The sequence below is a fragment of the Cicer arietinum genome, chromosome 6 (genome assembly GCF_000331145.2).
Source record: "Cicer arietinum cultivar CDC Frontier isolate Library 1 chromosome 6, Cicar.CDCFrontier_v2.0, whole genome shotgun sequence".
Classification (NCBI taxonomy): Eukaryota; Viridiplantae; Streptophyta; class Magnoliopsida; order Fabales; family Fabaceae; genus Cicer; species Cicer arietinum.
Window position 1 is genome coordinate 204,360 of NC_021165.2, and position 24,898 is coordinate 229,257.

The following is a 24,898-nucleotide window of genomic DNA, read 5'->3' on the forward strand; positions in this document are numbered from 1 at the left end:
TTGGACACGTAACCAATTTTTAGATCTAAATGTGAGCTCAATATGCTACTAAATAATATTTTTTGTATGTAATCGAATTATTTGATTATTTTACTTATGTTAGAAAAATCAAATAAAATTAAATATTATTTTAATTAAATTATTGTTATTAAGTTTTAATATATTATTAACATTATAAATAAATAATATTATATTATAAAATAATATAATTAATATTAATTATGTAATAAAAAAAATATATATTAAAATTAAAAAATAATTTATTTTGAAATGGTTTATTTTTTGATCAATTATTACGGGACTAGAGTAGTAAGTAGGGGTGAGAATAGGTCAGACCAGGTCAGGCTTTGAAAGGTCTGAGTCTGACCTACGATTTATTTTTTAGGCCTAAGTCTGGCCTACGACCTATCTTAGGTTTTTTTTTCGGCCTAACCTGATCTTTTTAAATGTTTGGCCTGGTCTGAAAGCCTATTTAAAATAATTTTTAAAAAATATGAAGCAAACATCTTTAAATCATAAAAAATAATTTTTTGTGTCAAATAATAGATTTTTTTTTTAAACAACACACTCATTATTACCTCTTAAACAAATATGGAAGACTACTTAGTGATTGACTAATTGAACAGCTACCAAGTATGAAATGACTACCAAATATAAAATGTTACCGAATATGGAACAACTACTGAATATGGAATGCTTACTGAGTAATTGCTTAATTGATAGTATTTAAAATAAAAAAATAATATTATTAATATAATAATAATAATAATAATAATAAATAATATTAATAAATAATAAAATATATATAGGTCGATCTGTGAGGCATAATAGGTTTTTTTATAAGTACTTATTTAAATAAATAGGCTTTAAAAATGACATGAATCTAATATTTTTATTAAATAGGTCAGGTTAGGCCATAAGTAGGCCAGACCATAAGCCCCTGACGGCAGCCTAACCTATTCCCATTCCTAGTAATAAGTAACAAAACACACTTATTTGTGGAAATTCACGGGTTTCACTTGACCCGATCATGATTTTCTAAAGCATGTAATTATGTAGTTTCAGATAAAATATAATTTTAACGGTTAAGAATGGTTTAGTTATGTAGTATATTTATTATTTTAATTATTTTTATATTTTTATTTAAAACATTTGTCTTTTTAATAATATTAGTAGGTATTTAATGTTTTATAATTTTCAATGAGGTATATATATATATATAATAAAAAAATTAAAATAATTAATAAATATACTGGTTTTTTATGTTTTTTTAATTATTTTCTTTTATAAATGGGACCATCGGTAATATCTCTCGTTATATAAATTTTTATTTATTCAATTACGAGAATTAAGAAATTATTTATAGTAATAAATTTATTGACATTTTAATCTTTTATTAATTTATTTTTGAAGAGAGATAATTAATTTATATTTTTATTGTAGTATTTATTATAAATTAAATAAAAAATATAATATAATTAGAGATATATTGGTAAAAAAATTCACAAAGAAAATAAAAACATTAGTAATTAAATAAGAGTTTAATTGTCATAAAAAAGTTTTACACATTCCTGCCATCACAATTATTCATGTAATTTACAAAACTCGATACTAATATTAAATTTTTACCTTGTGAATGAGAGATAATTATAGTAAAAAACAAACATCTTTAATAATCCAACTAATAGTACAAAAATAATTTACTCTATATAAATTAAATTTAATAAGCAATTAATATAGTTGAAAAATTATAAAAATCTTAAAGAAAGACATAATTTTTCTTTCAAAATGATCTTATATTTACCGACGAAGGCAATATAGTTTTCTAATAGTATTAATAAATAATTTAACTTACATGTAAGATTAGTGTAAAAATATTTATATTATCAATTAATTATAACGGTTAGTATATTAATGTTTAATTATAGGGTCGGGTCAACAAGTTATGAGGCCTAAAGCGAAATTATTAGACAAAATATTTTTCGAAAGTTAATAATAAATTATTAATATTTTATTTAATAACTATAGAAAATTTCTTAAGCAGAATTAATAGCATTTTCAAATCTATTTTCTCTATATTTTTTTAAAAATAAAATAATACCACAAAATCAAGAACTCATGTAAATTTTTCCATCTTTTAGTTGAAGAAAATCGTGTAGATATGTTGTACCACTCTAATAACTCATATTCTATTAACTACTTGTCTCATGATTTCTGAATTTATAATTAATATTTCTCACTAAGTTGCTCATTTTTTTCTCGTGATTTTTTTCAATTTATAACTAATATTTCTCTCATTCCTACTTTACTTCATTAGCCGATTTACTTGTACTAAAAAAAATATTAAATAATTTATAATAAAAATAAAATATTTTATTTAATTTATATAAAATTTTATCAGTTTTAATTTTAATAATATTATAATATGAGATATTTTTATCAAATAAAACAAGATTTGAGGTCTTTCTAACGAATAACAAATCTTGAAAAAGATTTGAGGCTTTTCTATTCAATAAACCTAAAGATCCCTAAATCGCTTGTTCTAGTTGTCTTATTATTAGATCGGCTCAGTTTAATTTTTATCATAATTTATCAATTATATAAAACTTTTTTGATTGATGATAGATAGAAATAAAATTGATTAATAAAACAAAAATTTCCTTACAACCCTTGCACCGGTCCGTAAAAAATTTGACACATTAATTTGACAGACATGAAAATCACAGTCTGATTGGTGAAAAACAATAATTTCTCTTATTAATTAATTATTGCTTGCTTGGACTCCAACTTGGTAACATTAAACTTGCAGCAGTTTCCTTTCATATTATTTAATAAAAAAGAAACTGCTAATATGAAATGACTCATGCAAAGAAATTTCACATTATTTGCTGCACATGTTTAGTACTGATTGCAATACATACTATCCAAAAAATAGAATTGCATTTAAAATTCAACCAGCAACCCATTAATTACCCTCTGATCCCTAAACTATAGGACGTTTGGTTGGTCCAAAAACCAAAATGGTATCTTTTGATGATATACATATTTATTAATATAATTGCATTAATTAATCTTAATTATGAATTTATGAATTATCAATTAATTATAAATTTATGAATTATGAATTAATTCACAAAAACATGTGAAATAAAATTAATAATTATTTTGATCTTTATAAAATATATCAAAATTACAAAAAAAAAATAAGAAAAACAAGTTTTGTATGTTATTTTGTTTGATAATGATTATGAAATGTGTTTTATATTAACTAGTTTGATCTTTGGTGTATATTTGATTAATGAATTTGATAATTAAAAATTATGAATAGAATGAACACTAAAAAATAGTTATACAATTTGAATCAATTGAAAAGAAGTATAGTAAGGAAAGGACAATAAGAGCATGTGGTAATAGTATAGGAGTGTTTAGTTTGATTTGATGTCACAAAAAGAGGAAATAGCATGATTAGCATGTGATGTGGTGTACACGTGCAGAAAGAAAGTTGTCAAATTTACTTACAAAATGCACGACCTACGAAGTGTGAATTGGAACAACAACAAAGAAACAGATTCATTCACCAAATCCTTCATAAACAAATGGAAAACTAACATACTACTAACACAACCTCTCTTATCTTATGTTCTTCTTCTTTCTCTTCCATGAAACTACAACATGACAATGGAAGAACAACCTCCACTGCCTTTTGATAGAGCTCTTGAACAGGTCTCGTTTTTTTTTTCTTCATTATTTTTTCAATTTTCTTTATCTCTTTTTCACCTCAAAGTTTCAAAATCATGGTCTTGCTAGTGATAGTGTTGATATGTTCTCTCTTGTTTCCAAAATTTCATTCTCTTTTACTGTGTTTTTTGTTGTTGTTTTACCCTATAATCTATGGAAGTTTCTTGTGCAATGTGCATAAACTGTTTAATGGGAATCAAAATTTTGAAAAGGTAAATCTTGGGTTTAGTTCAAAATTTTGTTTTTAATTAATGACAATGACACCAATTTATTTTGTATTACATATTACTTGTTCACTTATACATATTTTGATTTTTCAACAAAGGGCACTTCATATCATACTCATTCATCTATTGCCAGTGATATTAGTGAATGTTTGGTTTCATTTTTGGAAAAATCAAAATTGATTCTAGAAATGGAGAATTGATTTTGATATGATTACACTCAAATTTACTATTCAACTCACTTTTAACTGGAATTAATTAATTTTAAAATCAAATTTTATTACCATATAACAAATAGTTGTTCTTTGTGTCTTATAGTGTGAACCAGTATGAAAAAGTTTTTGTTTTAAAATCCTCAATGTGCATTATACTTTAATTTTGTTTTGGTGTTTCCCTTGTGCAATATTTTCTGTTGTAATTTGTTAACATTGCCTTCTAGAGAACTGGTTTTCCTTATCTCCACAACTGAAAAACAATTGGTTCATGTTATTGTTCAGGCAATTGTATCTATAAAGAAAGGTGCTTATTTACTGAAGTGCGGTGGTAGAGGAAAGCCAAAGCTTTGCCCTTTCAGACTCTCTCCGGTACGCATGAGTGTGGCAGCGAATTATTTCAACAAGTTCTTGTGAAAACTTCTCATGAATATGAAAAATTCTTATTTATTTATCTTATTTTGTTCATTACATAATGGTAAATGTTCTGATATATATATATATTTTTCACACTGATTGTATCTAGGATGAGAGAAATTTGATTTGGTGCTCAGGGCAGCAGGAAAAGCATTTGCGATTGAGCGGCGTGACAAAAATTGTTCAAGGACATGGAAATGTGTGTAACAAGCATCAATAAAATTTTGCTTGATTCACTATCCATGTGAAAGTGAAGGTTAATTCTTGCTTGGTCTAATTATTATGACTCACCTTTTTCAGATAAGGTCACAGAGACGAAACGAAACCGAAAAGGAGTGCCATTCGTTTTCACTGATCTATGCTAATGGAGAACGCACTCTTGATTTGGTACCAATTATGATCTACACATGACATTCACATATAACTGCATCTTTTTGCTATATCTATAGCTTGACTTGTTTATTTTGATTATAGATATGCAAGGATAAAGCACAAGCTGCTTCTTGGTTTGTTGGCTTGAAAGCTGTGATTTCAAGGTGTCAGCAACCGAAAGCTTTTAGTAGTTTAAGAAGCTGCAAAGGAGTGCAGAGTTGTGTCAGTAGTCCTGCTGGAATTTTACGCCGAAAGAAAAATCTTGGTCTTCTAGATGATACCTCTCAATTTATTCAGGTTTCATACATCTTCTTTGTTGCTTTACGATATAGCTATAACACATGTGTTTGAATTTTTGCACATATTTTATGAGTAGTATAGTGCTCCAATCTTCTTTATCCTCCTCGTTTTAATTTAGATTCTCAATTTTGAATCAAATTGGTCGTCTTCATTTTAATTAAGATTCTCAATTTGGAATCACATTGATCGTCTTCATTTTAATTAAGATTCTTAATTTTGAATCAAATTGATTGTTTTCATTTTAATTTAGATTCTTAATTTTGAATAAAATTGATCATTCCTTGATGATAAAGTTAAAAGAATCGTCATTAATCTTCAAATGATATAAAACTTTGATTTTTGTGATAAATGGATTTATGCAATAATAAAGCTTGTTACTCAAGCTTTGAACATAATTTTAACAAAAAAGAAAGTCCTGTTTGGTATAGCATTATTTGGAAAAACGATGCATATGATTTTTGTATAAAACTTTTTGACACTTGAATATTTTCTCTGGTGTTTGTGAATCACTGTAAGTTTTACAGTAACATCGACTTGGTGATTCAATATAATATACTTAATACTACGAATACATGCTATCATAGAGCTCTAAAGTAATTTAGATTAGAAGTAGTTTGCAAGTATTGTCTTCTATTTTTCTTGGTAATTTAAATCACTTAGATATTACTTTCTATCTATAAAAGAAATTATCAGTACAATAATTTGTATCAATCATAAAACATTATATTTTTGTCATTGTTTGAAGGTACACAGCGTATGTGCAAGTCCTACTTTGTCTCTTTCAGAAAGGTGTTTTTCCGATGGCATGTCATATACGTCTGATTTTTATTCCTCAGCATCGTCCCTTTCCAGCACTCATGGAAGAACAGATACCTCAGTCCCATGTTCTCCATATATTGATCAAGATACTCGTAGCAACATTAAAACCACTCTTTTCGGAAAGGAGTACAAGAAAGATTTGTCATATAGATCTATCATGCAGCTTCCTACCTCGCCGCATATAGGAAATAACAATGTATTGAAGGATGTAATGATATGGGGTGGAGGAATTGGATGCCTAGTAGGGATTGTGAATGAAAGGTTTGTCCAAAATAGTATTTACTCTTTAGTGCCAAAGTTACTTGAATCCACTGCGATGTTAGACATACAAAATGTAGCTTTAGGAGGAAACCATGCTGCTGTAGTTACAAAACAAGGCGAAGTGTACTGCTGGGGTCAAGGGAAGTGGGGAAGGTTAGGGCAAAAAATTGATATGGACATTAGCTCTCCCAAAATAGTTGATTCTCTTAGTGATGTTCACGTAAAAAATGTCGCCTGTGGCGAGTATCATACGTGTGCTTTGACAGATTCAGGAGAAGTATATACTTGGGGGAACGACGTTTCTTGTTCAGATTTGGTCGATGAAGGGAGATTCAGAAGTCAGTGGATAACACATAAACTTTCTCTACCTGTAGAAGGTATTAGTATTTCAAGTGTTGCTTGTGGAGAATGGCATACCGCGATTGTCTCTAGCTGCGGGCGGTTATTTACGTATGGAGACGGTACATTTGGAGTTCTTGGTCACGGGAATTACCAGAACATTTCTAGTCCAAAAGAAGTCGAGTCTCTTAAGGGTCTATGTGTAAGGTCTGTTGCTTGTGGAACGTGGCATACAGCTGCGATTATTGAAGTCGTCGCCGACCGTTTTAAGTACAATACTTCGATCGGCAAGCTGTTTACATGGGGCGATGGAGACGAAGGGAGGCTTGGTCATGCTGATAATGGAAACAAGGTTGTACCGACGTGTGTTTCGCAACTTGTCGACTACGATTTTGTTCAAGTATCTTGTGGAAGAATGTTGACATTAGCACTTACTAACATGGGAAAGGTTTTTGCAATGGGAAGTTCAAAATATGGACAATTGGGAAATCCACATGCTAAAGATAGATTAGTTATGGTTGAAGGACAACTTAAACAAGAGTATGTTAAAATGATATCGTGCGGTTCATATCATGTTGCTGTTTTGACATCTTCGGGGAACATGTATACATGGGGAAAAGGCGAAAACGGACAATTGGGGTTAGGTGATACTGAAGACAGATACACACCTTGTTTTGTTGAGGCTCTAAGAGACAGAAAGGTAGATACGATAACTTGCGGTCCAAGTTTCACAGTTGCAATATGTTTGCACAAACCAGTTTCTATTAGTGACCAATCCACTTGTAGTGGTTGTAGGTTACCGTTTGGCTTCACAAGGAAGAAGCATAACTGCTATAACTGCGGTCTTTTGTTTTGTCGCGCTTGTAGTAGTAAAAAGGTTAACAACGCGTCTCTAGCTCCGGTTAAGAGCAAGGCCTTTCGCGTTTGTGATCAGTGTTTTGATAGGAAGCAAGGAAGTGCAAATTCAATTATGGACTCAAAGTCTAGAAATTATAACAATCAGCAGATAGAAAATCATTGGAACAAGATTGGCAATCTCACTGATGATAGAGGAGAAACAAATGTGACAAACTGTCCTCTAATGTCTGTCAGTCAATCATGTTACCGGAAAAGCATGCCTAGTGGAAGGAAGGACTGGAAAAACCAACAAGAAAGCTGGCATGATTTAAATAATAGTTATCCTAAGTTAGGTGGTGTTTTACAATGTGGACAAGTTCCATGCACAGCACAATTTAGAATCAATTGTACAGAAAATTCAGTTGTGCATGATTCTTCAACCAAAAATAGAAAAGCTAGTGTTTCACCACTCTATGTAGAATCTAATGCAGAGTTAGATACAAAAAATTCTGATAAGTTGCTCATAGAAGAAGTTCAGAGGCTGAGAGCTGAGGTAATGACTCCACTTTCATGCACCCTTAAATTGTTTTCTATATCCTTCAGTTGTAAATTAAACTTTGTATTCTGTTCTGAATGTGATTTGCTTATAAGTGCTATCATTCATTACTTTTGGATAGGCTAGGAGACTTGAAAAGCAATGTGAGCTCAAAAACCATGAAATACAAGAGTGTCAACAAAAAATTGAGGAGAGTTGGTCTGTGGCCAAAGAAGAAGCTGCTAAGTGCAAGGCAGCAAAAGATGTCATAAAGGCTTTAGCATTAAGGGTAAGTTCTTTAATATTGATATTGTTGTTTATGTTTAAGTTGTAATTCTATTGTATATCATGGAAACTTAATTCGGTTATTTGCATTAACGCATAAGTAGTTGATGATGTTTTTTGTAAACTGAACTCAATTTATTATTATTTTCATTTTAGGCATGTAGATTTTGTAGTAAGAAGAGTATATAAAATGCAGAGTAGTCAAATCACTAGAGCAAGAAGGAGACCTACAAAACTATAAGAGAAACTATTAAGAACGTTATGACATCGTCTAATCCATGTAGCCTGCCCTATTTAGTGGGATAAGGCTTAGTTGTTTTTATTATTGTCGTTTCAATTTAGGCCTCACCTTATGTTGGGTTGGCCATGTAGGATATGAGATGTTACTTTACGTCATGTAGTCATTATGATTTGGCATTACAATCTTGTGCATAGTAATTGATATAGCTATGTATCATCTTTGTAGCTTCACACATTATCAGGAAAAGATAATGCTGGACAAGAAGGAAAAGTTGTGCTACAAGAATTTCTTCCAAATTTGGCACCTATACATACAGATATGAATAGTCCAAGAAATACCAACATGGACAGTTTATCAAGTTCCCCTATTATATTCTCCAGTGCATTAAGATCCAAATTTGGGAGAAGTATGCGCCTCAAAAATGACAAATTGACGGACAACACTAACCTTACTATACCAGAATCTCAACTAGACACCGCCGATGATTTGAAGGTCGAATTTGTCGAACAGTATGAGAATGGTGTTTACATAACATTGACAAGTTCGCCAAGCGGAGAAAAGAGCCTTAAGCGTGTGAGATTTAGGTAACACTTTTTTTCTTGAACTCTTTTTTTATAAGATTAATGCTATACTCTTATGCCTCCAGTGAACATGAATCCTAATTTCTTACATAATATCCTAATGTATAATAAATATTGTGTGCATCGCACTAAAGTTATTTTATTCGACTATGCATTTGTAATAATAGTAAATAGTTCAACAAGGATGATTTAGTAAAACAGTACTTATACTAGTTATTTATTATTTTCCTTATCTTTGTCAAAAAATCTAAAACTTTAGTATATATTTGAGATGAATGCACTATGAATTATTAAAATGTAGCACATATTACTATGTAAGAACATTAAAGTAAATACTACACCATAATTTCTTTGATAATGTTTGTCTGAATTTCTTTTTATATTTTTTGGCAGCCGGAAGCAATTTTCACAGAAGGAAGCTGAAAGGTGGTGGGAAGAGAATCAAGCAAAAGTGTATCATAAGTATGAAATTGAAGGATATATAAACAGTAAGTGAAAGTATAATTTATAATTGGCATTCATCTCTAGAAGTTTTCACCATAGTTCTTGGTGTTGGAGGTGATGTTGGCTTCTTCAGGACTTAGATGAGAAGCTTATACTGCAAGAAAGATCAAAGTCTTTTTGTATTTAAGCATCTTTTATTAACTATTATATTAATTCATAAATATCTTGGGACATTTCATCCTTTGTACAGTCTCCAATAACAGTGTCTCTTTATTTTCTATATTCCATTTCAATAGTATTATTGTGTAGAATAGCATGAAGACATTATGCATTCGTGATATTAGATTGTTCTTACATCGAATTATATTAACTAACTAATATGTTATATTTTTAAACTTTGTTTGGACTAAGGATTATCTTTATTGTATTGCTTCCTCATCCACAACAGCTAATTTGAGTGTCTAGAATGCATTTTTTCATTAAAAATAATAATATCTAACCTTCAAACTCGACCATTTCAACTCTGTAGTAGAAAAACAATTTTTGTTCTCTTTTTATGTTTTAGCCTTTTATTTTTTTTAAAAAGTTAATAACTTACCATAATAGGCTGTTTGAATGACTTTTTATTTCTTAAAAGAAATGAATATTTCCATACCTATAATTTGGGGATATAAATAGCTAATTAATCTCACAATTTTTTTAGAACGTATCTTTATATTATTTATATAATAAATGATGATTTTACATCAAAATTTTGATATTAAATATGAAGTCATTTGGTTCGTGTTTTTTTGAAATACAAATAAAGTAAAAAGAGATGGAGATAAATGCATATCATATACCGTTCTACATTTTAATGTCGAAATTACATAATTATATTATATATCCAAAAATTGTAATAATAAATATATTCATTTGTGAGAATCCTAATACAACTTGAATGAGGTTAGAGCCTGACTCAATTTTAATTTTTAGTTTGTTAAGCTTACAAATCAAATTAAACAATGATTTATAGTCCATGTGGGGTCCTGCAGTATGCCTATGTATTTTCTTTTGGGAATTCCGATTTCAGTCTGAAAAAGAAGAATAGTTGAGTTTCTTTAGCCAACAATTTATTGACTAATGAAAGAGCGTCTTGAGAAATACTATAAATGCAATATTAAAATATATTGAATTTTATAGGCTTACGATAGTATGAGTGGAATAAAAAGAGTAATATTTGAAGTTATAAAAAAGAAAAGGGAGAGTTGTAATGTAATGTAATGTAATATAATGGGAGCATAAACTCGAAAAGGAGAAAAGCACAAAAAAGATGGATTGATGAAAGGGAAAGCATGACATGAGAATGAAATGTATGAAGGAACTTTGGGTTGAATAGGAAAAGGATGAGATAACTTACAAGTGATCCTACCATGCCACGTGGATCCATTGCTTTTTTTATTTTTTTATTTCACGTGGCAAAAGCTGGTCCCACATGGGTCCCGCTTTCGAATTACATTATTCTCATAGCTCCCTTTTTCGAAATATATGATCAACTAATGCATCAATTTCAGTCACACTTCTTTCAATAAGCTCAAAATTATATTAACACAAAATGTTTACAATCCACCCCATAATCAATGTGGAACACAAAAGCACAAACAAAGTTGTTACGAATGACAAATCACGTTACAAATAACAAACTACAAACTACATCGATAAGGAGGTTAATAAAATTATAAGTAATGTAAGAGATTAATCTACCATAAATTTAGATAGTAGCTAAAATCTAGATATTTCACTTTAAATCACCGTCAAAAATGATTTTTTAATTCTGAGTAGTCCGATGTATAGAAAAGTTATATTCTAAGAGTAATATTTAAAGTTTTTAAATAAAATTATATTTAATATTTCATATGATTATTTAACTAAAAATTAATCAATATTTTAAGATATTACAATATATGACCGATTCAATATTTATTGAAATCTAAAGTAAATTTTAAAGTAAGACTTTGATAAAACCAGAGACATTTATTGTAATAATAAATAATTTTATTTTTTTAGACTTAAATATACTTAAAAATTATGATTCTTTTGACAAATTTAAAGTTCTTATTTTAGCAGTTTGATCCTTAGGCTGATCTATTATAAGTTTTTTTTTTTTGTTGTTGATATATTTGTGATACATCTATTTCTTTAACGAAATTCTATTAAGTTAATGTAACTTAGTTGTGAATCAAATGAAAGTGATTATTATCTTGTTACACAATAAATATCACTTTAGTGGAAAAAATCATCTCAAATGTCATATCAACTTTTAACAAGGTTAGTTTTTTTTTCTTCTTCTTCAATTGTACCAAAGATATGGAGTATATTAAATGATATGAATTTTATAATGAGAGAGTTAAATGTTAACCATACAACTATACATAGATGTTCAAGAATCATGACTTGGTCAATGACTAAAATTCACTCTCTCATTGTAAAGTTATATAATTTTTTTTATTTTAATCTTAATCATTCATTACTTGATCAATGACTAAAATTCATTATTCTGACACTCTTATCATAAAGTCCTCTAATTTGATATATATATATATATATATACATAAGAGCATATCAAATGAGATAAATTTTATAATGAGAGAGTGAGAGAGTTAAATCTTGACAATACATAGATGATCATGATTAAGAGTTATTTAAGTAGCACATGATCACTTAAAAAAGACACATAATTTTTTTCTTTATGGTTGTGTGGTCAATATATAATCTTATTGATATGATGTTTAATAAATATTCACTTTTTCATTAAATGTGAGATTTTACTAACTTATATACCATCGACCTCTTCCTTAATGCGAGTTCATTTATTCATCAACAGAAACAACATCTAATTAACCTTTGTTGTTTAAAAGACTTTCAATACACGAAATAAATCACGTATAAGTGAAACTCTGATATTACTATTGATTCATGAGGAGGAGCCCAAGGATCACAATATTGAATTTAGATTAACCACATGGACACTACATCTTCACTCAAAATTTTAAAATATATAAGTCCTCTCATTTATATGGTATTTAATATCTATGTTTCGTCCAATAGAAAACTCTTACTCACATGATGTACCAACACATGCCAATACTAGTATTTTTTGACTAGTTTTTCTTATGGAATTGAAGTATATAATTTGAACTTAATCTTGCTGATTAATATACAAAAATGTTGTTGTTTCCAAAATCATAATCATTGTTTGATTATTTATCTATATTTGTTTTTATATGGATGTATCTATTTGAAGAAGAAAAAAATCTAGTTGAAGAGCATAGACTGGGTAGTTGGCAACATGCAAAAAGAAATGTGAAAGGGTCAATTTATTTTTAGTTAATTAATTAGGAACAGCCGCCGAATTAAGAAATTCCCTCATGCACGTTAATATGTAGATTCTTAATCCAAAACAAAGTGTGAAATGCATCCATGCATGCATATCAATGTGGAACACATGAAAGAACAAAGAAGAAGCATAGCATCAATATATATCATCATAGAGGAGAAGAGGTTTATTAATTAAGTAATAATATTGTAATAGTATATTAATAAAAAGTATAATATATATAATCATGAATACAAGCTTGAAAACAAAGATATGAAGAATAAATCCAATTGATCAAAAAAACAAATGAAAAGTAGAATTCAAAGCGAAAAAGGAAAGAAAGAGAGAGGTGGACACAACCCCCAAGTATGCTTTTTTGTTTTCCCAATCTTTCTCATTCTTCTATTCTCTTTTTGTCATCTTCTTTATCAAAACCCCAAGCAACCACAACATTCCACCCTCCCCCTCCTCATTGGCCCTCAACATTCTCTCTCTTTGTCTCTCCCGGTTTCTTCCTTTGGATCTTCTCATTTCTCTTCCATTAAGGTCTTTATTTCTCCCTTTGAATCTTTAATCATTTTTCTATATACATGTAGTAATTACTCATCTACTATACTCCATGCATCCGTTCTAAAATTAATATAAACAAAAAATTGATGTATTTAATATAAATTAAATTGCTAATATAAGGTTTTTAATATATTTTTTTTGTGTGTGGCAGGGTTTAATTGTATAATTGGTGATTATATATCATCATCACTTAGAAGAATTGATTGAGGCCTTGTGGTGAAGTTATTATTCGGGTGTAACGAGGAAATTATATATATATTATCATCAATATATTGAAATAAAGAGGGGGTGCATATAGTTAATTTGGTGAGTTAGATTATAATAATATATGGCACCTGTTTCATTGCCTCCTGGGTTTAGGTTTCACCCTACCGACGAAGAACTTGTTTCTTATTATCTCAAAAGAAAGATTAATGGCCGTAGGATTGAGTTGGAGATCATCCCTGAAGTTGATCTCTACAAGTGTGAACCATGGGACTTGCCAGGTAAATCTTTCATTTTATTTATAACACATAATTACTTTTACTATTTATTGAGTTGAGTAAAAGAAAATCCCATAGTTAACAAGGTCTAGATTATTGACAATAAAAAGAAAAGAAAAGAATCTTAAAAAAGTAGGAGCACATGCTTGGTTTATTGGTCAAGTATATATATATTTCCACTTTAGGAAGATGCATTAATTATTATTCTGATGTTGATATTATGAATGAATTATAGGGAAGTCATTGCTACCAGGAAAAGATTTGGAGTGGTATTTTTTCAGCCCTAGAGATAGAAAGTATCCAAATGGTTCAAGAACAAATAGAGCAACAAAATGTGGATATTGGAAGGCAACTGGTAAAGATAGAAAGGTACAGTCTGAAACTCGTTCTGTTGGAATGAAGAAAACACTTGTTTACTATAGAGGAAGGGCCCCACATGGTACTCGTACTGGTTGGGTTATGCATGAGTATCGTCTTGATGAAAGAGAATGTCAAAATCCTTCTTCTGGCTTGCAAGATGCTTATGCTCTTTGTCGTGTCTTCAAGAAGAGTACTGTTATTGTTCCTAAACTTGCTCATAATCTCTCAATTACAACTGATCACTCTCAAGGTAGAGGTGATGTTTTAGATACCTCTAATTATAATTTCATGCCATGTCATTCAACCTCTACTCAAAACCTTCATGGTCTTCTCACAAGGGATAATAATTCTACTTGGACACAATTCTTATCTGATGATTTACTCAATCTTCCAATGTCTTCTTCTTTTCCCAATTATGCTTCCACACCTTACCCTCCATCTAAGGTACTCCTTCTATCTCATATCATGTTCTTTTATTTGGAAAAACATTTTATAATTTAATATCAATACAATATTAATTTGTAGGTCGATATAGCACTAGAGTGTGCAAGGATGCAACATAGGTTTTCCATGCCTCCCTTGGAAGTGGAGGACTTCCCTCAAGTTTCTATTTCTGAGCTCAATTCAATGTGTAGTGGAAACAGAAATGAAACTGATATTTTGCAAGAAATTCTATCTGTTGCTCAAGCTTCCCAAGATTTGATTCATCAATCAAACTACTCTCATCCATTTGGTGGCAATCAAAATGATTTTACTTTTATGGTTGGAAATAATTATAATCATGTTAATGATCATATGAGTTCCATGAGATATGATGACAAAGCATGGGAAGATCCAAACACAAGATCAATTGAGATTGGAGATCTTGATGATGAATTCAAGGCAGAGAGGATGGTAGAGAATTTAAGATGGGTTGGAATGTCAAGCAATGATTTAGAGAAGGTAAGCTATATTTCTAATATTTAATATACAAGTTTCATTAAAAATTATTTATTTGATTTTAAAGTATCCTTTGAATACTATTTAGATATATAAGATATTATTCAATCATAGAAATCCACCATAGGCTATCTTTAGGTATATAAGGTCCCAAAAATGGATTTTAAAAATATTACTAGCTAGGCAAGACCCCTAATGATATTTAATATTTAATATATTAACATTGAACTTTTAATGATTGTTGAAATTGGAATAATTTTACAGAGTTTCATGGAAGAGCATCAAAAAGTTGTTCCAATTGAGGATATTTCAAGCTTCCAAACAAATAGGAAAGAGAATGAGGTGCAAGGTATTATTATTATTAACTAAATGTTCTATACATGATTGCTTTTAATTTGTATGTAACATGTACTCTCATAATGTTTTTTTTTTTTATTTCAACTTTATATTTGTTTGCCTAAACTAAATTTATTAACAATAATTTTTTATTTTTACAGTAGAATCTGAGCAACAAAATATCAACAAAGAACTCAATGACAATGACATTGAAAATTTCTCAATGGGATTTATCAATGATGATGACCCTAATGAGAATTTTATAAATGAAGGTAACATTGATTATTCAAATTCTACAAGCTATGAAGTTGTTGAGGAAACAAAAATTAGTCATGGAATGTTTGTTGCTACACGCCAAGTAGCCGACACATTTTTTCACAAAATAACTCCTTCACAAACAATCAAAGTTCAACTTAATCCAATTATGGAAAATAAACAATCTATAGAGAATAAAGAGATCACATTGATTATACCAAAAAATCAAGGGAACTCTCTCTTAAGGAAATTTAAGGCAAATTTTATAGGGTATATGAAAAAACCAACAAAAACAATGGTAAATGCTATTGTGTTCATATTTGCACTTTTTTTGGTGCTTTGTGTTTATTTGAAGGAGCAAGTAGAAGATTGGAAACCAAAACCAGAGTATGTGAAAAGGAAAAATTGCTATGAAGCTAGTAATAGCATGAAGAGAGTGATCAATTGGAATGAGCAAGAAAAAATTTGGTTTATTGGTATCAAAAGTGGTAAAGGTTTTGATGTGGTTTTGAAGAAGATAGGAATTTTCCTTACCATATCCTTGGCTATTTGTACTATGTGGGTTAACCACATAATAGCTAGCCCTTGAATTAATGTTCCTAATTTCATTTTGTTTTTAGTTTTTAACTTAAGGATTTGATATAGAAAAAACAATTTAAATTCTCAAATTGGGGTTCTTTAAATTATATAGGGGGTTAATGATGTCTCCAAATACTTGTATTTTACTTGGTCACACATATGTTATTTGATTAAGAATTTGTTGCATTCAATCATGCTAATTTTTACCTTCATTTTTATTTAAGCTATTGATGGAGGCAAAGCGATGTTCAATTTTTTTGGGCATCAAATTCAAGTTCCTTACTTTTACTTCCATTGATCCCAAAAAAAAATTATTTTAAAAGACCTTAAAATTATTATTTGATATTCATTTCAAATTAATATGAAAGGTGGTGTCGTGCACAATAATTTAAAAATAAAAAAGATTTTTCACATGAAATAGGATTACCATTGACAAAAAAATGTGTGATTTAATTGACAAACTTTTATTTAAGTATATTTTAGCATACTGCAACAAGTTCACTTTATTCATATTTTTCATGAATTCGATTCATCTAAAATAGAAAATTTAAGAGAATAAAATAAATAATATAAAGTATTAAAACAAATAAAAAATAAATATTGTAAATACATCATAACTAATTCCGAGTTTGTTACACTTTTTAATAGAGATGGTATTAGCAATTTCTAAGAAAAAATATTCGGTATACACAAAAAGGAAGGAAAAAGCCCAAAAGTACTACAAAGTCCGAACGGTATATTTGGGTCAACCCTCTATATGATTACGGCCCATAACCTCCTTAGTTGCAGCTTTGAAGGGAGTATAGGTATGATCCAAAAAAGTAATGACTCAAAGAACTCCACTTTAAAATAAAATGCGTCAAACCCATTTAAAAATTAATATGACCAAAATTAATAAATTTATTTTCTCTAAGAATTTATTTTAAAATTTTAAATTTGATCAATTATTAGAAAATAAAGTATTAAATTTAAAAAAAATAATAATAAGTGTGACATTTTCAGACTTTAGTGTTTAATCAATCAAAAAATAATAAATCAATGTGTGTGTATCTATGAAAAAAAATGTTTTATAGTGAAATTATTTGTAAAGTTTTGATCAAAGCTTCTTTTAGATGTGTAATAATCCAAATTATTATAATGTCATTATACACTTCTTTATTTGTTTGTTTTTTAATAGTCTTTGATATAAGAGGAGTAAGGCGATTTGGTGGTTTGGGAAGTTCGAGTAGTGAGAAGAGCATAAATTCATATCCTCCCAAAAATAAAATTAACAATTAACTATTAATATTGACTATTTAAAAATAAAATAAAAAAGGAGTTTCTTTGATATAAATCAAATAATTTTTTATAGAAATTTATAATTTGTTAAGTTATGAAATTAAATATGCATAATATTTTACATTTTAAAATAAAATACATAAACCATTAAATCAAACATTGATCAACAGAAAATCAAACAGATCATTAAATCTAAAACACTTATTTAATAGGTTTTTAAATGTAACTTAAAAACACATATTAACATAATCCTTTAAATTATAATTTTTTAAATAAGTAGAATTTTTTGATAAAAAATGGTAAAAAGGTACTACTTAAACAACCTTCCGGCAATTGGATAAAATCCCATAATTAGGTTATGGTTAAAAGAGGAACTTCCACTGGAGTAAAGGGAATGTTGAGAATACATGAAGTAACAAAATAGAAAATTTGATCAATTGTACCAACACTCTAAGTAGAGCACAAGAATGAGAGAGATAAGGTTAAAGTTCTTTCAACTAACTTTCATTTTGTCACCAAACACGAACTCACAAATTTTCACAAGATCCGTGAAGATGGCTATAACGTGACCATTAATAAACTTGATTTGTCCAATTTGTGACACTCACATCAATAAGTTTCTTAAAATACTTTGAAAGTATTAGTATTGGTTTTGCTCACCCATTTATACGGGACAAGTAAAAAAACGGCTAAGTCAAGACTTAATAAAATTATTATTTTTATATAATTTTTTAAAAGTATATGAAATAGTCAAATGATGAAGAAAATATTATATATTGGAAAGAATTATTTATTTAGAAATAAACTTTGATTAACTAGATTTTAAATATATCTTTCATATTTGTTAGTTCCTTTTCAAAATCTAGTTATTGCTTTCCGGGCTTATAACTTATAAGCCCTTTTGTTTTACTCAACAAAAGAGTTAGTACATCTCTTTTCAAAATTTATTTTATCAATTCAGGTCAAGATTCACATGATATCATTTTTCTTTTCTTTTTTCCTTTGCTAATTTTCCTAAACATGTCATATGACAATTTCTTCATGCCCAATAAATTTTTGTTGATTTCTTGTGAGTTGGTGGTTGAAAAAAATTTAAATATGAAACTGGTCAATTAATGATGGTGTGAAAAAATGTACCTCAATGATTTAGTGAAAAATAATTTCTTTTATATTTTGTTTGGATCACAGAAGAAACGAAATAAAATAAGAGGAAAAAATGTTGAAGAAAAGAAAGTGAATAAAAAATGAGTGAAAAGTGAAATTTTTATTTATTTATTTGGAATGAAGGAAAGTGAAAAAACGGTAACATATATATTTACAAAATGACATAAATGACTTTGTATTGAAAGGGAATATAAAATATGTAAATTAAGTGATAACAAGTAACAATTTATGGTATATAAAAAAATGATTGCATATATTATATAAAAATAGAGTTGAGTTACGTATGAACAGCAAAACAATTTATTTATAAAAAAAAAGTGCAAAACAAGAAGGTACTAATAGATGAATTTGAATATAACGATGAGATGGGTAGTGGTTGAAGTAAGGTAAGTGCACATCACATGTATGATGACTAGTGGATTCACATTCATCAGAGTATCAAATCAAGACAAAGTGACAAAACAAATAGATGTAACAAGTTAGGAATTTATAGAAAAAAAATGATGAAAAATAAAAATAAAAGATGACAAAATAATCCAAACATAGGTTCACGGGTCACTCACTGTTTCATCTTATTTAAGAAATTTATATTAATAAATTAAATAATATAAAAGTATACACCCCACTAGCTACATGCTAACGTTTCATTCATACCCTCCTTATGATTTTCACATTAGTTTCAATTCATTTATCAGGAAAAAAGCTGCACACTGCACCGCTTTTCTTCTCACAAACAACTAATTAATTAGTGCAGTTAAGCTGCAGATAATTGCTCAAAAGTTAAATAGCTTTTTAAATTAATGTGCCTTAAAATAATAAGAATGTGAAAACATTGTACATATAATTAGTTGATTTCATTGGTCACATTAATTTTTTTTATAGCAAGTTCAGCTTATGGATTCAGCTCATTGTTCTTCTATGTTGCAAGCCTTATTTTTCTTAGCATTTGTTTGGTTCTTTAACTATGAAAGTGTTGATGGAGCATCCAGTACAGTGAAAATGGGGAATTTTTCAAAAGTTGAAGATGCTGTTAACTTCCATATTTACTATGGCCAGACCTTCAAAGTCATTAAAAATGCTGTTGATGGCCAGAGCTACCTTCTTCTTCAGGTACTTAACTGTTCACATATCTTCAGAAATCATTGGCAACAACTTGGTTTTTGGCTTTTTTTTTTCCTTTGAATTGTTGCTAAGGTTGATCTTTTATATATCTTAATAGGTCCTTCAGTTTTGTTTTGTTTTTGTTTTAGTTTTAACGCTTTTGTTTTTATGGGAATGAGACCCTAGTAATGTAAAATTAAAACTCAGCTTTTCCCAAACGATTCATTCTTAATTGAATCTAATTAACCATTTGAGCTCAATCACTTGTTTGAAACAGGTAATAAATAATGAAATAGAAACTTATTTTAGAAAAAGATAAGGAAATGGAAATCAAGTGTGATGAGAAAGTTAAGGGTGTGCATTGATAAATTTTTATAATCTGTTTGCAATGATTTTATAATTAGTATTATTAGTTGTGGCTTAATATGACTCTGCTTTTAGTACTTTACATTAACCCCTATGATGAAAGAGTTGATGATATTCTATGTAAATACAAAGACTTTACATTAGAAAGAACTTATTATATTAGTAAGATCAATCTTTGTAGCTGCCCAATTTGTGCATTCACACACCTTAAGATTTAAATAACAAGGACAACAACAATAATATAAAAAGATGCCAAAGGAAGAATCCACCCCAAACTCTATTTACTTCAAAATTTAATTGGACTTTGTTTGTCCTTCTGTTGGGAATTAAACATAGGAGTTACATTTTTTTCCTAATTTTTTGCATGTTTGCTAAGTTGTATTTATAGCTAACTTATATTTCCTCCATCAATTTCTCTCACTGGCAGAATAACTCAAGGATTGCATCAAGGACTAAATATTGCACTTCAAGAATCAAATCATTTGTCATACCATTGTCAAACTTCTCTGTTGATACAGATTCTTTTCCTGGTATTCCATGCATAACTAGTTCAATATTGTTCCAATGCTAAAACTAATGATTTGGCATTTCAAATTTATAGCCATTCTCTTGGATCATAAGCTTTAACAATGTGTTGTTATGGACCTGCAACTTAATATATTAATTATTTCTTTCACCTTCGTTGTGGCTAACATTTTCATTTTTCCTTGTTTTGCCTCTTGTTGGAATTGGAACTCAAGTTTCCTTCTTAGAGGTTAGAATCTCCTACTACTGACAGTTTACATATATGATCAAAGGGTTTTTGGGCTTGTTTGGATTGACTTTATTTGAGCTTATTTACTTACTGATATAAGTATATGTGAAACTGTTTATGAGAGTTTATGAAAACAACTTATGACATGTCTATAAGTCATGTCATAAGTTGTTTTTAGCTTATTTTCATAAGTTCTCCAGGATAGTTTATATGAAAACAATTTGATTTGATTTTATCTTTGAAATAACTTTTACATAAGCACTTATATGATATTGATAAGTGCTTATGCTGTTAGGGCTTAATTAAGCACTTATATGATAATGATAGCTTATACGGAAAACTGCTTCTTGTTAAACTGTTTATCCAAATAAGCCCTTAGTTTCTTCTTTAACTTGTTATATTTCCTCCTATTCTTGTTTTGAGCAGCATTTAGGTTTATTAGAGAGCTTGAAAGGCATAACCTCAGATACTGTGGCTGCTCCATGTGTGTTGAAATTGTATAAAGAAGGACAGATTGAAAAGCTGAACAAAAGTGATTATCAAATGCTTACACAGTTTTCTGCACACTTCTTTAGTGACACTAATCAACAGCCAGCTTGCAATTTTGCAACTTCAGTTCCTTTTTCTGAGGATACCCCTTTGCAGGTAAACAACTCCAGAGTACTATATGTAAATAAATTTTCAAAATCCAAAACGTTTCTAGAACCACTATTTTTTTGGTAATTGTATTATTGGTGTGAAATATCTATCGACTTTACGATGACTAATCTCTGTTGGAGAATCTGGTTGGCCGCCTTTAGTGGAGTCTCTTCTCCCAACCACATTTTCCCCATCCTAGCCCGAGATCATGCTTAAGGGATCTAGAGCCACTAATTGATTGTGCTTCAATTGTTGTATTTACATGGCATTGTCAAAACACGAACCTTCAATTGTTGTATTTACATGGCATTGTCAAAACATGAACCTATATAAGGTGCTTTTGGAAGAGCTTATTTATAGTTTAATTGGACTTAGCTTATAACATAAGTCTTTCTAGAAGTGTCTGAATAACTTATAAAAACAGTTTATGACATGTCTATAAATTGTTTTTAACTTATTTCAATAAACTTTTCATAATAGTTTATGAAAACATAACCACTTGTATGATAAACATGCACGGAAAAATGGTACAATATTTAAGATGCATATTAATTTATATACTATAGGGTGGAGATTTTCTGTGCTTGAAATGCTTAATGATTGATTTGATGTATAAAATTTGACAGAGAGCAGAATGGATCAAATTCATGGGAGCTTTTGCAAATGTTGAAGCTAGAGCGAATCAAGTCTATACTACAGTAAGAGAGTCCATGGCATATAACTAAATTAAATTACTATACTATATGGAACATTGTTTAAGTAACTTTTACCATGTTATGGAATGTAACCTTGAAACTGTATGTTGTTCTTGTAATTTATGTTACTAACAAATGAATGGCTTGTTATTATTGTATAGGTTAAGGAGAACTATTTGTGTTTGGCTGAAATTGCAAAAACTAGAACTTCATTCAAGCCAACTGTAGCATGGATGAAATATGATGATGTATGCATCTCCAAAATACACATCCAATTATTTTCCCATTTCTTGATACAAATTTCCATGTGCCAATTTTTTGGAGCCACTTTTAATTCTTAAATTTCCAGGGTGTTTGGTCTTTTACAAAGGAACCATATAATTTGAAGGTATGAATGCTTTTGAATTATAAATATATATAATTTTATCCAATTATCTATTATCCATCAAATTATAAATTCATCCACTATCAAATATAAATTTTAATTGATTGGATCGAGTCCATCTATTTAAAAATATGGATGGATCTAATCCATCCAACTTTTTTTCAAAATTCAATAGATCACATAGTTTATTTAATTAAATTCAATGGGTTACATTTTAAAAAGTGTATAATTTTAAGAAGAAGAAAATTTTATTTATTTCAAAAAAAAATTATTTTTTATTATAAAAAAATATTTTATTTTTAATTATTTTAAAACTAATATTCTAAAAAATAGTTTTATTTATTGCTTTTTAAAAACTGATTTAAAATTTATCATTTTAAAAACAGTTTTTTAGAAAAACCAGATTTTTTAAATATTATTTTTATTACTAATATCTTTATTATATTTAAAAAACAGAATTTAAATAATGATTTATTTTCATTATAAAACATAATTTTATTAAAAAAAAGGTGATATATTTTAATTAAAAAAACATAATTTTTTGCTGAAATATAAAACAGAATTGAATTTTTTTATTTTAAAAAATAATAATTTATTTAATTATTAATTTAAATAGAATGGTGGTTGGTGGTACCGCCATTAAAATGTAATAATTGATGGATTTGATGGTTTTTATTGTTAAATGGATGGATGACTTATTTTGATCTATCCATTATAATCCATATCCATTTAATCCATCCATTTTGCCATCTCTATACTATACTGCATATACACTTTATGTTTTCTGATAACTTTGTTACTATTAATCTGGTGGTTGCAAACAGTATGTGGAAGATGCAGGGGGAGAGATTTTGGATGCCTCTATAAACAAGCACACATACAATGTCTCTGATCCTGATGACTTGGAGGAATTGCATGCAATCCTATGTGTGAGTTTAAAATTAACATATTCCATTTAATTGGACATTGAAAAATACTGCTAATATTAAACTACCTCTGTCTCAAAATATAAAACCATATTGACTAAATCACGTTAATTAAAAAAAATATTAAATTTGTTAATAATTGATATTCTTTATAATTTGTTGTTCAAATTATTTAATGGAAGGAATATGGCGATGTCATTGTTGATATTAATTCCTATATTAATTAGTATATATAGTAATTGCCTTAAGTTTCCTTTGATTTACTGATTTTGATTGAGTAAATATTTTTTCTTATGTAGACTGTGGAAGTAGTGATTGATGAAACATTAACATATGATCCAGTTAACTACACGTCATCAACATTTATCCAAAATCTAAATGTTGAAGACCGTTCTTGTTTTTCCTTTCTTACAAATACAAGCCTATGGAGATATGACAAACGGATTCAAAGTTCATCTCTTGGTAAGTTTGTTTGAAGAACCAAATACATTAGCTTTTTACATTGGTTTGTTTACCTTGATTCAAGGTAGTCATTGATGAAATCATTTTTTCTGACATCTCTTATTTCTAATCTTGCATGAATCTTGTGTTACTTGATTACTTGCATTCCAAGTATAATATTTTTGTTAATCTTCTGCATGTGAAGACTGGTACAATGGAGCAGTTTCTCAACCTCAATTGGTATTAGCAGATCTTATTGAAGTTTTATTTCCAACTGGAAATTACACCATGACTTATTTTAGGAACCTTGTAAAGGTATACTTACTTTCAGTGCTAAAAATTAAAGGATTTTATTTTGTGTATTTCCAACCTCTTAAATTGTTCATGTCATCTTGCAGGGAGAAACACCTATAAATATTGGTCCTGAAATGTGTGACAGGGACACCTCCTCTACAATGGATCCTACTATAGTACCATGTGGATGATTTATCTTTCAAGTTCTAAATTAGGTGGATTTATTAAAATTAAAACTATTCTTTTTTTTTTTAAATTCCTTTTTTTTTATTTTAATATAGGATTTATACTTTTATTTTTACTAATTTATGATTTCGATCAATAGTTTTTATACACTAATTTTATCTTCGATTCGCCACCATCAGTTCTCTATA

General features: G+C 28.7%; 3 protein-coding genes across 4 annotated transcripts; all 3 read left to right on the top strand.

Moving 5' to 3' along the window:
- The first annotated feature begins 3,461 nt into the window (after positions 1-3,461).
- On the top strand, positions 3,462-9,885 carry LOC101491261 (PH, RCC1 and FYVE domains-containing protein 1). Its single transcript, XM_004503038.4, has 9 exons — positions 3,462-3,723; positions 4,460-4,546; positions 4,701-4,790; positions 4,892-4,978; positions 5,066-5,260; positions 6,009-8,072; positions 8,197-8,343; positions 8,806-9,164; positions 9,555-9,885. Exons 1-9 carry the CDS (start codon positions 3,673-3,675, stop codon positions 9,655-9,657), a joined length of 3,183 nt encoding a protein of 1,060 aa, XP_004503095.1. The 5' UTR covers positions 3,462-3,672; the 3' UTR covers positions 9,658-9,885.
- A 3,415-nt stretch (positions 9,886-13,300) lies between these two features.
- Positions 13,301-16,681, top strand: NAC44 (NAC domain-containing protein). 2 transcript variants are annotated; one of them, XM_073370504.1, is made up of 6 exons: positions 13,301-13,506; positions 13,682-14,015; positions 14,248-14,816; positions 14,898-15,314; positions 15,576-15,660; positions 15,812-16,681. In XM_073370504.1, the coding sequence occupies exons 2-6, from the start codon at positions 13,859-13,861 to the stop codon at positions 16,489-16,491; spliced, it is 1,908 nt and encodes a 635-aa protein (XP_073226605.1). In that variant the 5' UTR covers positions 13,301-13,506; positions 13,682-13,858; the 3' UTR covers positions 16,492-16,681. The 2 variants fall into 2 exon arrangements, with proteins under 2 accessions (XP_073226605.1, XP_004503093.1); XM_004503036.4 differs by having other exon boundaries at positions 13,304-13,506; positions 15,809-16,681.
- Positions 16,682-19,557: 2,876 nt separating this feature from the next.
- Positions 19,558-24,882, top strand: LOC101491890 (uncharacterized). Its single transcript, XM_004503040.4, has 11 exons — positions 19,558-20,033; positions 20,818-20,920; positions 21,131-21,144; positions 21,571-21,789; positions 22,410-22,481; positions 22,640-22,726; positions 22,828-22,866; positions 23,688-23,792; positions 24,089-24,251; positions 24,436-24,545; positions 24,629-24,882. Exons 1-11 carry the CDS (start codon positions 19,818-19,820, stop codon positions 24,713-24,715), a joined length of 1,215 nt encoding a protein of 404 aa, XP_004503097.1. The 5' UTR covers positions 19,558-19,817; the 3' UTR covers positions 24,716-24,882.
- The last annotated feature ends 16 nt before the right edge of the window (positions 24,883-24,898 follow it).